Source organism: Pongo pygmaeus, chromosome 8, assembly GCF_028885625.2.
Source record: "Pongo pygmaeus isolate AG05252 chromosome 8, NHGRI_mPonPyg2-v2.0_pri, whole genome shotgun sequence".
Lineage (NCBI taxonomy): Eukaryota > Metazoa > Chordata > Mammalia > Primates > Hominidae > Pongo > Pongo pygmaeus.
In genome coordinates this window covers 120482734-120499089 of record NC_072381.2, presented here as the reverse complement: position 1 = coordinate 120499089, position 16356 = coordinate 120482734, and the positions used below count along the sequence as shown (strand labels likewise).

Genomic DNA, 16356 nt, shown 5'->3' with positions numbered 1-16356 from the left:
AGGGACTCTGTGTGGGGGCTCCAACCCCACTTTTCCCTTCCACACTGACCTACAAAGGTTCTCCATGAGAGTCCCACCCCTGCAGCAAACTTCTTCCTGGACATCCAGGCTTTTCCATAAATCTTCTGAAATGTAGACAGAGGTTCCCAAACCTTGATTCTTGACTCCTGTGCACCCGCAGGCTCAACACCACATGGAAGCTGCCAAGGCTTGGAGCTTGCACCCTCTGAAGCCACAGCCTGAGCTGCACCTTGGCCCCTTTTAGTCACAGCTAGAGCAGCTGGGACACGGGACACCAAGTCCCTAGGCTGCATACAGCACAGGAACCCTGGGCCTGGCCCACAAAACCATTTTTTCCTCCTATGCTTCCAGGCCTGTGATGAGAGGAGCTTCCCCGAAGACCTCTGACATGGCCTGGGGACATTTTCCCCATTGTCTTGGGAATTAACATTTGGCTTCTCGTTACTCATGCCAATTTCTGCAGCTGGCTTAAATTTCTCCTCAGAAAATGGGATTTTCTTTTCTATCATCGTCAGGCTGTACATTTTCCAAACTTTTATGCTCTGTTTCCCTTTTAGAATGGAATGCCTTTAACAGCACCCAAGTCACATCTTGAATGCTTTGCTGCTTAGAAATTTCTTCTGCCAGATACCTTAAATCATCTCACTGAAGTTCAAAGTTCCACAAATCTCTAGGCAGGGGAAAAATGAAAGAAATTGAAGAAGACATCAAAAAAAATGGAAAGATATTTCATGCTCATGGATTGGAAGAATCAATATTAATTTAAATGTTCATACTATCCAAAATAATCTACAGATTCAAGGTAATCCCTATCAAAATGCCAATGACATTTTTCACAAAAATAGAAAAAAAATCATAAAATGTATGTGGAACCAAAAAGACCCAGAATAGCCAAAGCCATTCTGAGCAAAAAGCAATACTGGAAGCATCATATTACCTGACTTTAAATTATACCACAGAGCTATAGTAACCAAAGCAGCATGGTACTGGCATTAAAAAAAAGAAAAAAAAAAAAAGGACACATAGAACAATTACAGAATAGGGAACCCAGAATAAATCCATACTTACAGTGAACTCATTTTTGACAAAGGTGTCAAGCACATAAACTGGGGAAGTAACAGTCTCCTCAATAAATTGTGCTGGGAATACTGGATATCTATATGAAGAATAATAAAGCTGGACCCCTATCTCTCACCATATACAACAATCAAATGAAAATGGATTAAAGACTTAGAAATCTAAGACCTCAAACTATGAAACTACTACAACATTGGGAAAACTCTCCAGGACACCTGGAGACTAGGCAAAGATTTCTTGAGTAATACCCCACAAGCACAGGCAACCAAAGCAAAAATGAATAAATGGGATCATGTCGAGTTAAAAAGTTTCTGCACAGCAAAGGAAACAATCAACAACATGAAGAGACAATCCACAAAATGGAAGAAAATATTTGCAAACTATCATTCTGACAAGGGATTAATAACCAGAATATATAATAAGCTCAAACAACACTGTAAGAAAAAAAACTAATAATCCAATTCAAAAATATGCAAAAGATCTGAATAGATATTTCTCAAAAGAAGACATACCAATGTCAAAAGGTAAATAAAAAGGTGCTCAACACCACTGATCATCAGAGAAATGAAAATCAAAACTGCAATGTGATATCATCTCACTCCAGTTAAACAGCTCATATCCAAAAGGCAGACAGAAACAAATGCTGGCAAGGATATAGAGAAAAGGGAACCCTCCTACATTGTGGGTGAGAAGGTAAATTAGTGTAACTACTATGGAGAACAGTTTGCAGGTTCCTCAAGAAATTAAAAATAGAGCTACCATATGATTCGGCAATCCCACTGCTAGGTATATACCTAAAAGAAAGGAAATCAGTATATTGACGAGACAGCTGTACTTCAATGTTTGCTGCAGCTCTATTCACAATAGCCAAAATTTGGAAGCAACTGAAATGACCATCAACAAATGAATGGATAAATAAAATGTGGTACATATACACAAGGGAGTACTATTCAGCCACAAAAAAGAATGATATCCTGTCATTCACAACAACATGGATGGAACTGGACGTCATTACATTACATGAAATAAGCCAGGCACAGAAAGACAAACATTGCATTTTCTCAGTTATTTCTGGGAGCTAAAAATTAAAATAATTGAATTCATGGAGATAGAGAGTAGAATGATGGTTACCTGAGGCTGGGAAAGGTATTGGGGTGGGGGAAATGGGGATGGTTAATGGGTAGAAAGTATAACTAGTATGAATTGTTTATAACACAAAGAAAGGATAAATGCTTGAGGTAATGAATACCCTATTTACCCTGATGTGGTTATTAGGCATTGTATACCTGTATCAAAATATCTCATTTATCCCATAAATGTATACACCTATAATGTAACCACAAAAATAAAAAATAAAGAGATATGGGCAAGGAAATATCACCAAAGAAAGATTTCAAATGTTTAGTCAGCCTTGTACTACTGGGATAACCTCTACTTGGTCACAATGTATTATGTTTTTTATGTATTGCTAGATATGATTTGCTAATACTTTGTTAAAGATTTTTGCTTCTGTGTTCATGACAGCTATTGCTCTTTTCTGGTAATGCCTTTCTTTGGTTTTCTTATCATGGTAATGCCAGCCTTGCAAATTAAGTTAGAAAGTATTCTCTCTTATTCTGTCTTCTAGAAAAACTTACGTAGAATTAGTATTACTTCTTTCTTAAACATTTGGTAAAATTTACCAGTCATGCCATCTGAGCCTGAAATTTTCCTTGTATGAAGGTTTGCAATTTGAATTCAATTTATTCAATAGACATAGAAATATTCATTTCATTTACCTCCTCATGAGTGACTTTTGTTAATTTGTATGATACAGGGAATTGGTCCATTTCATTTACTTCAAATTTATGGGCATAAAGTCATTTATAATATTCCCTTATTATTTTTTTAAAATCTACAAACTGGAAATTGAAATTAAAAGAAATACTACCAACTACAATAGCCTTAAAGAACATAAAATATTTTGGTATAAAATTGAAAAATATGGCCAGGTGCAGTGGCTCACATCTGTAATCCCAGCACTTTGGGAGGCTGAGGCAGGCGGATTGCCTGAGGTCAGAAGTTCGAGACCAGCCTGGCCAACATGGTGAAACCCCATCTCTACAAAAAATACAAAAAATCAGCCAGGCGCGATGATGGGCGCCTGTAATCCCAGCTACTCAGGAGGCTGAGGCACAAGAATCACGTGAACCCAGGAAGCAGGGGTTGCAGTAAGCTGAGATCATGCGACTCCATCTCAAAGAAAAAAAAAAAAAAAACCACTAAAAATATATACACAGAATCTGTATCTGATAACTACAAAAAACTGTTGTAAAAAATCAATGAAAACCCAAATAGATGAAAAAAACATACCGCAATGAGGAACAAGATAATTCAATATTATTTACATATCAATTCTCCTCAAAATGATTTACTAAGTCAACATAATCTCAATAAAAATCCCAGCAAGTCTTTTTTAATTGACAAACTGTTCTAAAATGTATATGAAAAACAAAATGAACCAAGTAAATTTTCAAAAATAAAAATAAAGTTGGGAGAATCTCATTATCTAACTTCAAGACTTACTGTAAAAATATACTAATCCTAGCATTTTGGGAGGCCGAGGTGGGTGGATCACCTGAGGTCAGGAATTAGAGACCACCAGCCTGGCCAACATGGCAAAACCTCATCTCTACCAAAAATACAAAAATTAGCCAGGTGTGGTGGCACGTGCTTGTAATCCCAGCTGCTCGAGAGGCTGAGGCAGGAGAACCGCTTGAACCCGGCGAGCAGAGATTTCAGTGAGCCGATACCATGCCACTGCACTCCAGCCTGGGCAACAGAGTGAGACTCTGTCTCAAATATATGTATGTATATATATATACACATATACATACATTAATAAAGTACATACATACATTAATAAAGTACATACATACATTAATAAAGTAAGTGAAGAATTTGCAAAAGGATAGAGATATGGATCAATGGAACAGAAAAGAGTCAAAAAATAAATATACATAAAGATGTCCAATTAACTTTCAATAAAGGTACAAAGACATTAATGAAAAAAGGATAGTCTTTTCAACAAATGGTCATTGGATAATGATAAAGGCTCAGTTTATCAGGAGGACATAATCCAAAATTTTATGCACCTAATAACATAGTTTCAAAATACATGAAGGATAAACAGATAAGACAGCAGGGACAAACAGGTAAATACAGAATTATAACTGAAGATACCCTTCTCTCAATAAGTGGTAAAAACAGACAGAAAATCAGAATGGTTGTAGAAGACTTGAACAAGACTATCAACCAAGTTGACCTAACTGAAATGTATACAACACTCCACCCATCAATAGAAGAATACGCATTATTTTCACACACCCAAAAAAATACCAAGATAGACAATATTCTGGCCAATAAATTTTAAAGGATTCTAGTCATATAGCCTTCTGTATATTAAATAAGTTGAATTTATATTAATAAAAGTTGAATTTAGAGTTAAAGAAAACTTCAGGCCTAGAGGGCGTCAATGGTGAATTCCACCAAACACTAATGAAGAAATAACGCGAATTCCCTAAAAACTCTTTCAGCAAATGATCAGGAGAGTCCCATGGGGCTCATTATATGAGGCCAGCATTAGCTTGTCACCAAAACTAGTCATATATTATAAGAAAAGTGCAGACTAATATCTCTCACGAACACAGATACAAAAATTCTAAATAAAACTTTAACAAACCAAATCCAACCTAAAATAAAAAGGAATGCATATCGTGTCAGAGGAAGTTTATCTTAGGAATGTGAGGTTGGTTTAACATTCAAAAATTATGTACATAATTCACCATGTTAACAAACTTGAAAAAATCATATGATTATCTCAATGGGCACAGAAAATGCATTTAATGCAATCCAGTTTCCATCACTGGTAAAAACTCTTGGCAAACTAGGAATAGAAGGGAACTTTCTCAGTGTGATAAAAGGCATCTAAAAAAAAAACTTACAGATAACATCATACTTCATGGTTAAAGATCAAATATCTCCCCCTAAATCATGAGTAAGATTGACCACTCTCATCACCTCTATTCATTACTGTAATAGAGGTTCTGGCCAGTGAAATAAGGCAAGAAAAAAAAAGGCATCTAGATTGCAAAGAAAGAAGTAAATATATCTTTATCTGTAAACAATATAATCATCTAAGTAGAAAACCATAAGGAATCTGCAAAAATCTACTACAAGTAATAAGCAAGTTTGGCAAGATTGCAAGATAAAAAATCAAACATACAAAAATCAGTTGTGTTTCAGTATAATAGCAACAATCAAAAGTGAAAGTTTAAAAAATGCCATTTACAATAGCATCCAAAAATATTAACTACTTACGGAAAAATCTGACAAAAGAGGTGCAAGAACTATTCACTAGAAATTTAAAAACACTGCTGACAGATTAAACAACTAAATAAATAAACAGATATACCATGTTAGGAAACTCAATATTGACAAGGTATTCATTTTCCCCAAAACTGATCTATAGACTCAACATAATTACAAACAAAATCCTAGTAGGCTTTTTATAGAAACTGACAAGCTGATTCTAAAATTCATATGGAAATACAAAGGACTCAGAGTAGCCAAAATAACTGGAAAATAACAAAACTGAAAAACACTCCCAGAATTCAAGACTTACAAAGAAACAATAATCAAGACATTGTTGTACTGACATACAAATAGACAAAGAGATCAAGAAACAAAGCAGAGTCCAGAAATAGAAACACAAATATATGAATGGTTTCAACAAAGGTGCAAAGCTACTTTAACAGAGAAAGAATACTCTTCTCAACAAATACTGCTAAAACAAATACCTATATGCCAAAAAACTGAATTTAGATTCATACCTCTCCCCATATATAGAAATTAACTTAAAATGGACCATAAATATAAATGTAAAATCTAAAATTACAAAACTTCTAGAGAAAAAAAATGAAGAAAATCTTCATCAACTTGGTTTAGGCAGTTTTCTTTTTTCTTTCTTTTTTTTATTTTTTAAAGACATGGTCTTGCTGTGTTGCCCAGGCTGGAGTACAGTGACACAATCACAGCTCAGCTCACTACAGCCTCCAATTCCTGTGTTAAAAGTGATCCTCCCATCTCAGCCTTCCAAGTAGATGGGCTAAATGCACACACCGCCACGCCCAGCTAATTTTTCAAATGTTTTTGTATAGGCACGGTGTTGCCTTGTTTCCCAGGCTGCTCTCAAACTCCTAGACTCAAGTGATCCTCCTGTCTCAGGCTCCCAAAGTGCTGGGATTACACACATGAGCCACAGTACCCAGCCTAGGCAAACTTTTCTTAGGCACAACATGAAAAGCATAATCCATAAAAGAAAAAAATGATAAACTGGAATTAACCAATTTAAAACTTAGATTCTTTGAAAAATACTGTCAAGACATTTCGTTCTCTTTTCATTGTGTTTTCATAGACAAGCCCCAGACTGGTAGAAAATATATGCAAATGATATACTTCATAAGAAGCTAGTAATCCAGAAAATGTAAAGAACTCACAAAAATCAGTAAGAAAATTTTTTTAACATGCAAAAGATCTGAATAAATGCCTATTAAAGAAGATATACAGATGGCAAGTAAGCAGATGAGAAGATACTCAATATCATTAGTAATTAGGGAAATGCAAACTAAAACCCAATAATATACCATTCACTTATTAGAATCACAAAAATTTAAAAGACTAACCATACCAAGTATTGGTATGGATGTGAAATTAACTAGATAGAACACTGACTCACTGCTGGTAGAACATAAATGATACAACTACTTTGGAAAACAGTTTGTCAGTTTCTTTAACAGTTACACATGTATCTACCCATATGATCCAGCCATTCTCAGGTTATTTCCCCAAGAGAAAGAAAAACATATGACTATACAAAGATATAAAGGCTTCCACATGAAACTTCATAGCAGCTTTATAAGGAACAGCCAAAAATTTGAAACAATCCAAATGCCCATCAGCAGTTGAATGGATAAACAAATTGTGGTATATCCAGACACTGGAACACTATTCGACAGTAGAATAAACTACTAATACACCATGAATGAATCTCAAAATAAACATGCTGTGTGAAAGAAGCCAGACAAAAAAGAAGTATATAATGTATGATTCTATTTACAAAAAGTTCTAGAAAATGCCAACAAATCTATAGTTAGAAAAAGCAGATCAACAGTTGCCCTGGGACAGGAATAGGCAACTGGGAAAGGGAGGGTTTACAAAGAAAGCACATGGAAACTTTCTAGCGTGATTGATGTTTTTATGATTTTGATTGTGGTGACAGTTTCAGATGCAAATACATATGACAAAACTTATCAAATTGTATAATTTAAATAAATAAATTGTACATTTTAAATTGTGCTGTTTGACAATTATACCTCAATCTCTTAAAAATTTTGTTTAAATAACTATCAAAATTATAATTAAATACCTCATTTTTGACAATACTAAGAAGGAAAAATAGTGCTATAAGGGCAGCATATAAGGGGTAACCTAGTGTGAAGAGTCAGACAAGCCTCCTTTAGAAACTAGTATTTAAGCGGCCAGGCGCAGTGGCTCACGCCTGTAATCCCAGCACTTTAGGAGGCTGAGGCGGGTGGATCACGAGGTCAGGAGATCGAGACCATCCTGGCTAACACGGTGAAACCCTGCCTCTACTAAACAAAAAATTAGCCGGGCATAGTGGCGGGCGCCTGTAGTCCCAGCTACTTGGGAGGCTGAGGCAGGAGAATGGCGTGAACCCAGGAAGCGGAGCTTGCAGTAAGCCGAGACTGCGCCACTGCACTCCAGCCTGGGCGACAGAGCCAGACTCGGTCTCAAAAAAAAAAAAAAAAGAAACTAGTATTTAAGCTAAGATTAGAAGGATGATCAGTAATCATGCAAAAGACCAGAGAGGAAAGAGTTCACAGAAGTAACTGTGTATAAAATGCACTAAGGCCAAAAAGAATGTGACACTTTCAAAGAACTTTAAAAGACCAGTCAGGGCAGAGGAAAGGAGGCCTGAGTCTAATCAGCTAAAGGGGCCAAATCATGCAGACACGTGTTCTTGAAAACCATGCTACTATGCTACTACAAGTAACTTATCTTATCAATTTAGAATCTAAGAAACACTCAATTTAAATTATTTTAAATTCCTACTGTGTGATTACATACTTTAATAATGTAAAAATAATCCATGGATATAAATTATCCATTACAACAAAACTTTGAAATAAAGAAGTCTCAGGGACAGGGAACATTCAGTTTAAGTTTATAATTACTGTCAGTTTCCTTACAAGTAAAAATGATTCCAAATATATATGTATTTACATACGCATATATATATTTGTTTTATTTTTATTTTTTGTTTATTTTTGTTTTGTTTTGAGACACAGTCTCGCTCTGTTGCCCAGGCTGGAGTGCAGTGGCGTGACCTATGCTCACTGCAACCTCCACCTCCTGGGTTCAAGTGATTCTCCTGCCTCAGCCTCCTAAGTAACTGGGACTACAGGCGCGTGCCATCACACCCGGCTAATTTTTGTCTTTTTAATAGAGACGGGGTTTCACCTTGTTAGCTAGGATGGTCTCGATCTCCTGACGTCATGATCCACCCACCTCGGCCTCTCAAAGCGTTGGGATTACAGGCGTGAGACACCAAGCCAGGCAATATGCATATATTTTTAACAGCTTAGGGGAAGAGTTTACACACTTAATTCTGCCCCTTTTTGTTTACAATAACAACCTAATTCCTGACATTATATCATTATATCTTCATTTTGCTGTCACTACAAATAGAATGCTTCATATATGTACATATAAAATTTTGAGAAGAGTCTCACTCTGATACCCAGGCTGGAGCGCAGTGGTGTGATTACAGCTCACTGCAGCCTCAACCTCCTGAGCTCAAGTAATCCTTCCGCCTTACTCTCTCGTAGCTGTGACCACAGGTGTGTGCCACCATGCCCAGCTACTTTTTAAATATTTTTTGTAGAGATGAGGTCTCACTATCTTGCCCAGGCTGACCTCAAACTTCTGGGCTCAAGGGATCCTCCCACCTCGGCCTCCCAAAGTGCTGGGATTACAGGCCTGAGCCACGGCACCCAGCATACTTCCATTTTAAATGCGTGAAATGAAGTATCCAAATTTGACTAACCTAAGAGGGGTAAAAATATACCCCTTTATATTTGTCTAATATAAAGAGAAATACTCTTTATATAAATTTATATAAATCTCAACTACTCTACAAAATTAATTCTCAAGAGCTCCCTTCTAAAAGAGAATGTCATTCAAATAGATTATAGCAAAATATTTTCTTGCTTAACATTACACTGAACTATTCAAATAAATACAACTTGAATTACAGTCTGTATCTTTGATTATTATATTTCAAATATATTTTCCTATTCTCAATCCCAAATCCTTTAGTCTAGCTTTGGGTGAAAAATCAATGTTCCTTTTGTTTTACCTGTGTAAGGAAGGAATGGCTTGTTATTCTGAGTGCTTTATTCTTTTCAAATGGAAACAGAAGACTGGAATCAATGCTAAGAGAACTGAAGTACCACTTTTGATACTATATTTGCTTCTGCATTTCTTCCCCCAACTATCAATCTTCTATCCTCAAGATGCATTTGAAGAACACTTTTATTCCCTGGCGAAATCCCTATAGTAGAAAAAAAGCTAAGTTACCATGGAGCCAACCAATTAATTTTGACACCTGCTTACCAAGATTGATCAATCATTTTTGATGTCTGTTTGTAAGGTTGCTATCCTTCAGTTTAGAAAAAGATTTTCAAGATAATTAGTGAAGTGAGATTTTCTAGTTAAAGTCTTTCCCACTGTGTTATTACTTCAAACGCCAGGTAAAACAAGCTACTATCTTCAAATAAACCTTTCATAGGTTTATTTGCATGTACTTTACCAAGAATTCTTTTCTACTAAATATAATCCTTCTCTTTAACATTAAATACCAATGTGTTCTTTATCCCTAAGAGTATACATAATAAAAACACAGATAGTTACACCAGTTATATTTACTCTAATTAATAGCTTGTATTCCACAGAGAAATGCAAAAGCATTTACCCAATAGAATACAATGAGTCCTAGGAAATAATAGCTTCCAAGGAAATAATGAATAATCAGTGATTAGCTCAGGATTTACTGTTATTTAACAATATCTACATCAAATATCTATTCTTCTTCTACTCACTAATGTATTTTGTGTATGAACACCACCTCTCAATGTTATTTAAGCTAGTTTTAACTTGATCTGTGATCTTTTTAACTGGGACAACATCTGCTAGTGAGGTCACAGGCTGCTGATCCAGCTGATTAACAAGTTCCGCTACTTTAAAATGTATAATAAATATGAAGCTTCTCAGGACTGCAGCAATTTTTGTCCTCTTTAGACAAACGGAGCAAACCCACCCACACAAAAGCCAATATCCCTAAATTACATATAAATCAGGCACTCTCCCTATTTATGTAAAAAAATGTAAAAAATGGATGAGGCTTTTTCACTGCTGACTACCAGTTTATATGTTCAAAATTCTCTCTTGCTAGGTAAAGACGCTGAATTCCACTGTCATAGCAAACGTTTAAGAACACAAGCAAAAAAAAGCAACTAACAAGCAGAATTCATTAAGATCTCTTTCCTCATCTTGAAACACTTTTTAAACTTTTAATCGGCATCTCTCCTAATTTTTTTAAAAAGTAGTTTTAAAACTACATTGCTATACTAACTTTAAAGTATAAACCCTAGAAAAATTTCAACCTATTGCATAAATTTCATAAAACTTCACTTTAAGATTTCACTTCCAAAACCTTCTAGTTAATTTAAATCATAGACTCTACCTAAAATTTTAAAGTGCCATTTTAAAAATATACATTTTTACATTGAGTTTTAAGGGACATTTATTTTAATCAGTAATAGTAAGTTTTTGTTTTTTTTTTAAAAGAAGGGGTAAGTATGCTGTGTTTAAAACTCCAGGAAATTGTCCTAGAATACATTAATAAGGTGAACCAGTCTTACCTTTGCCTTAGAGCCCAAGAGAAATTTCACCTAGATTTTGGCTATCAGCCTAACAATATCAGTAATCTACAATATTCAAGAGCCACAAACCAGCCGGCAAACTTCATATTAAGTATCTAGAAGACTAAGAAGCTGACTTTCTTAATGACTCTTACCTGCATGTTGTTAGAAGCCTGCCCCAACGTTAGCTGACTTTTGCTACTCCCCTACACTGTGACCCATTGCTTTTTATATCAGGCAAGAATGTAATAAACACCAACCAGTACGAAGAAAGTACCTTCACCTTAGCAAGCAAACTTCTTAGGCTCCTTGAGCTTCAGAAAAGCCAAAGCGATGTTCCCGCACAAAAGCTGATAGTGAATTAACCGATCAGAAAAAAATCCATTATCCTCACCACGTAAAAACGTCCGAGTATTTCATCCTTCTATCTAACCTAAAGTCACCTTTGTATTTCTCAATTCAAGATTGTCCTAGCAAATACAACACAGCAAATTCGTTAAAAGTACACATTCTGGAGTGTGTACTGGCTCCAGAATGTGCCAGCTGATTTGGAATCAAAACTCGGCCCTTACTACTGTGTAATCCTGGCCAAGTTACTTAACTGTATCGCCTCGATTTCTCTCCGTAAATCCAGCGTAATAATTCTAGCAACTCATAGAGTTGTAAGGAATAAATGAGAAAATCGACATAAAGCGCTTAGAAGAGTGTCTGGCACTTAGCAAGTCCATCATAAACTCTACTTATTAAGATCACTATGATGACTAAATAAATGCTAGAAGGGGTCACCTCTAGAGAGAAGAGGAGGATAGGGAAAGAGAGAGGTACTGGTAGAGCATAACTGAACCTTTACACTTTTGTGAATTTTTCACAATGCGCATGTATTTCATAAGTAACTTGGACAATTTCTGATTTTAAAATATTATCCCAAGAAAATGGTGCTGGGCATCATAACTGATTGTGAAAATGTTCGTGCTGAACAGCGGATCAGAAGTCGCTGCGGACATCTGGAACGCTCGAGAAATGCTTAGCTCCCCGTTGGTCAGGGCTCCGCGCGGGCCCGAGCGCTCCCGGGGCGCCCCGGGGCTGGAGGGGGCGCGGCACGGGCCCCACTCTTGCCCGCTCCCGCCGCGCGCTGAGGTTCACTCCCGGCCGGGGGATCAGAGGCAGCGACGGGGGAGGGGGAGGCCGCGACGGGGGCTGGGAAGGCCGCGACGGGAGCGAGGCAGGGCTGCAGGTTCTGGGTCCGGCGAAGACACTTACTTGAACCTGCCCTGGCAGTGCTGGCACTGGTCCCCCACCCAGCCCGGGTCGCAGAGGCAGGTGGAGTTGACACAGCGGCCCGAGAAGCAGGAGCCGGTCCTCTCGCACGGCTTGGACTGGGACACCTGCGCGTAGAACGCCAGGTAGAGGAAGCCATAGCACAGCAGCCAGCTGTTCCCGTCCAGCAGCCAGGAGGAGGCGCCCCCGCCGCCGCCGCCCGCCGGCCGAGCCCTCCACAGCCCCTGGGCCGCCGGATGCGGGGTACCAGTGCGGGCCCGGCCCCCAGTCTCCATCTTCCCCGGCGCCCCTGCCCGGCGAGACTGCGCTCGCGGGCGCCGACAGGGATGCTGTTGAAGGGAATTCCGGCCGCAGAAAACCTCTCCGCCGCCGCTTCTTCTTCCCTCCTCACCGGCGCCCGTCCCAGTCCCGCTCCCTGGTCAGGAGGGACAGATCCCAACCGCCGTCGCCTCCGCTCGGCTGCCTCCAGTCGCACTCGGGCATCGCCACCCAGTCTCCTGACCTTGTCCTTAGCGGGCCGACCCCACAGCCGCGGCGTCCCGGACCCGGCCGGAGGCGGGGAGCGGGAGGCGCAGACTGCGCCCGGCGCTCCTGAGGGGATCTGACCGGGAGGAGGAGGGGACCCCGCGCGCGGCCCCGCCTCGCCCGCGGCCCGCGCCAACTGCCTCGGCTCCGAGCGCCGCGCGCCCGGGAGGGCGGGGGCCGAGCGGGCGCCCCGAAGTGGGCGCGCCCAACGCGGAAGGGGGCGATCAAGGAGGCGGCGGTCAGCCCCGCCTCGCCCGCCCGGCGGTCAAGGGCGCCCCGGCAGCCATTCTGTCGCCGGTGCCTCGAGCCGGCTGCAGCGGCAGCGCCAGGAGCCCGGGATGCGTCGGGCCGCCCCCCGCCCTCGCGCGCGCCTACACTCCTCCCCACAGGCCCGGCGCCTTGGTCTCGCCCCGCCCCTGACAGGGACCGGGGACTTCCCCCCGCGCGCGCCCACCCCGCCTGGCCCGCGCGCTGACGGGAGGCAGGCCCCCCAGGTGTGGCCCGCGTGCCCGTCCCCCCCGGCCCGTGCGGGCACCCCGGCCCCACCCGCACCCCGCGCCCCGGGAGCCCCACGAATGAGAGATCGACACAGGCTTCGCAGCTTCAGCAGAAAAGAAGTCCTTCCCGTCCGCCGTCTGCAGCTGCAAAAGTGCAGCGCTTTTTCCCTAGCGCTTCCCCCTTCCTCCGCCCCGTGCTCCTGCCTATTTCTTCTTTTTCTCTTAAGAGAGAAAAACTCCAACAACACACAAAGAGCTGAGCATGTGCAGCAGGCAAAAGCCTTAAAGGTATCGCAGTCCGACCACGTTGTGGGGTCAGCGAGGGCTGGGAGGGGCGGGATTGGGGACTGCCAGAGGCGCGAGGCGGTCTCCGCGGAGGGACCTCCGAGGGGGAGCCATTGCTGCCTCAGAAATAACGAAGCCCCCGCCCCCAACAAAGAACTGCGGGGCTCCGAGCCCCGCGCTCTCCACCCCTTACAGACGCTGCCTCGAAACCCCGCGTCTCGCCTTTTCTGCTTGTCAGTGCTCCCTCCTCCATCTGGGACGATATTCTGCCTTGAAAAATATTGCAGCATCGGGGCTTTTTTTCGGAAGAGCAGAAGTGATGCCCACAAAAGGGCCGTTTTCCTTCCTCAGCAGCACTTTTTCTTCTTCGGATGACTTTCCAAGATTGGCTGGTATATTCTGAGATTTTTGTTTTGTACTTTGGTGCCTTCTCTAAACAGTTGCCTTTTTATTTGACCCCCTTGAGAAAGGAAGCCAAACACACATTGCAGCCGTATATCCTCGAGTTACAGCAATGTTGCTGGAGTCCCACAAAAGAACAGGCAGTATGAAAAAGAATTCGAAATCAACCAAAGGCATTTCTCACAGAAAAAAAAAAAAAGAAGAAAGAAAAGTTTGTTGTAACTACACAGTCAAAATATTATTGTTAGGATTCAACTCGTGTTTATTTCGCGTCAGTTCTTTTCATGTCTCTTATCCCCACTTGCAGATGAAATCCTCCATTAACCCCATTTTGCAGATGAGAAAGAGCAACTCAGAAAGGTTGAAATATTGGCCAATGGCAGGTTAGGAGTAATGAACTGAGCTTTAGACACGACGCCTCTGACTGCTGTGCTTTTTTCACTGCTTCTATTAGCAGATGCTTTGTTCTTCCTTTGGTGAATAAAATATACGTGTTGGCTTGGTTTACAAATACCTCAGCAGTGACTTAAGGAAGAAAAAATAAAAACAAAGATCTAGAAGGAGTTGGCTCCTTCGCAAGGAAAAGAGCAAAAGGAAAACCACGATTCTCATTGGCATACAGAACAAATCATAATTTCCATAATTTCAGGGTTTTACCAGTATCAAAAATGTCCTTATCAAACCTAGAATTAGGATGCCCCCTTCTTCCCTTATCATCTTTTCCACATCAGGCTGCCTCTTAGAGACTTCTTGAAATGAGTGAAGAAGCAGAGGAGAGAACACTGCAGACACCAGTTAAAAGGAAGATCCTGTTCTGGATCACATCTTTTCATTTCAATGACTGTGAAATCCAGAAGAATTCTTTCTAGTGTCAGCCATGCATGAACACTGTCTGCTGCTTTTCCATTCTTCTCCATCTGCCAGCCAAAGTCAGCCGCATCTTTCTCACATCTAAGGTAGAGTCGCTTTCAGGCGTGGGGAAAGTGGCCAAACTCTTAAAACCGTCAGTGAGTGTGAAGGTAATTCAGAGGGTGCGCTGTAGTCCCTTTGACAAGAGAGATCACAGCTCAGTCACATACTGACTGTAGCCTGTATTTGAGCAGAGCTTGCCCATTAAAAATATACTCATAAGTGGGAGTTGAACAATGAGAACACATGGACAGAGGGAGGGGAACATCACTCACCAGGGCCTGTTGTGGGGTGGGGGGCTAGGGGAGAGATAGCATTAGGAGAAATACCTAATGTAGATGACGGGATGATGGGTGCAGCAAACCACCGTGGCACGTGTATACGTATGTAACAAACTTGCACGTTCTGCACATGTATCCCAGAACTTAAAGTATAATAATAATTTTAAAATACATATCTTTTAATTGAATAACCACTATAATCAGCTCAGTACTTCACATTACACTGAAGAACATGCAGCCTCACGGGCCTCCTCTCAACATTGCCTTTAGAATCAAGCTGAATATATTAAATTTATATGAATTATTCTCACAAGGATCTCAGAATTTTCACTCACCCTGTATTTTGTTTCTCTCTCAAACACTTTTAGTCAACATTTACTGAGTAACTATTATGAATTTAAGCAAGAGAAAACAAATATGAATAAAGCATGATTTCTACCCCAGATTAGCTTATCTTCTATCAAGCTCACTAGACTGTGAGCTCATTATACAGTTGAGTGTCATATACTTTACAAATGTAGACACAGAAAACTTAAATTATTTTAAATGGTCACACAAAAACTCAATGGCAAAGCTTGCCTAGAATCATGAGTTATATTTCAGTACCTTCTATGATCAAGAAATTTTAAAGCTCCAACATGATATTTTCTTTTTTTCCAATGAAGTAGAGTCAGCCTCCTAGAAGTGCTGTATCGTACTGAAATAATTCATAGTATTGGTAATAGCAGTCATAAATCTAGCAAAAAGGTGAAAATTAACTCCAAAGCCATACTGGGGGAAAATTCACCCTAGTGAAGTAGGATGAAGCTGTTAAGAATTATCTATCTAAATTCATCCAAGGGGAAAGATAAGAAAAGACTATTTGTTTTCTTTAGCCTTATATCAGGACCATTAGATATTTTGAGGTGTATGTTTCATTTCCATTCATACTACTTAACGATGATGTTATAATATGATGGGCAAAATCTAATATCACGTCACCAGATTGTTTAAAGGAAATTTAAGTAATTTTTTAAGAGAACAAAAGAAATGATAGAT

The 16356-nt window shown here is 40.2% G+C and overlaps 1 protein-coding gene across 3 annotated transcripts in view; it reads right to left on the bottom strand.

Annotated features, from left to right (window-relative positions):
* Window positions 1–13082, bottom strand: part of ATRNL1 (attractin like 1) — an 839395-nt gene extending 826313 nt beyond the window's left edge. For 2 of the 3 annotated variants that reach the window (XM_063670302.1, XM_063670303.1), the window contains exon 1: window positions 12402–12842. In XM_063670302.1, the coding sequence (XP_063526372.1) occupies window positions 12402–12694 (293 nt within the window). In that variant the 5' untranslated portion in view covers window positions 12695–12842. Of the gene's footprint in view, window positions 1–12401 lie in introns of all 3 variants that reach the window. The other variant, XM_054503866.2, reaches the window with a different exon arrangement.
* Between the last annotated feature and the right edge of the window lie 3274 nt (window positions 13083–16356).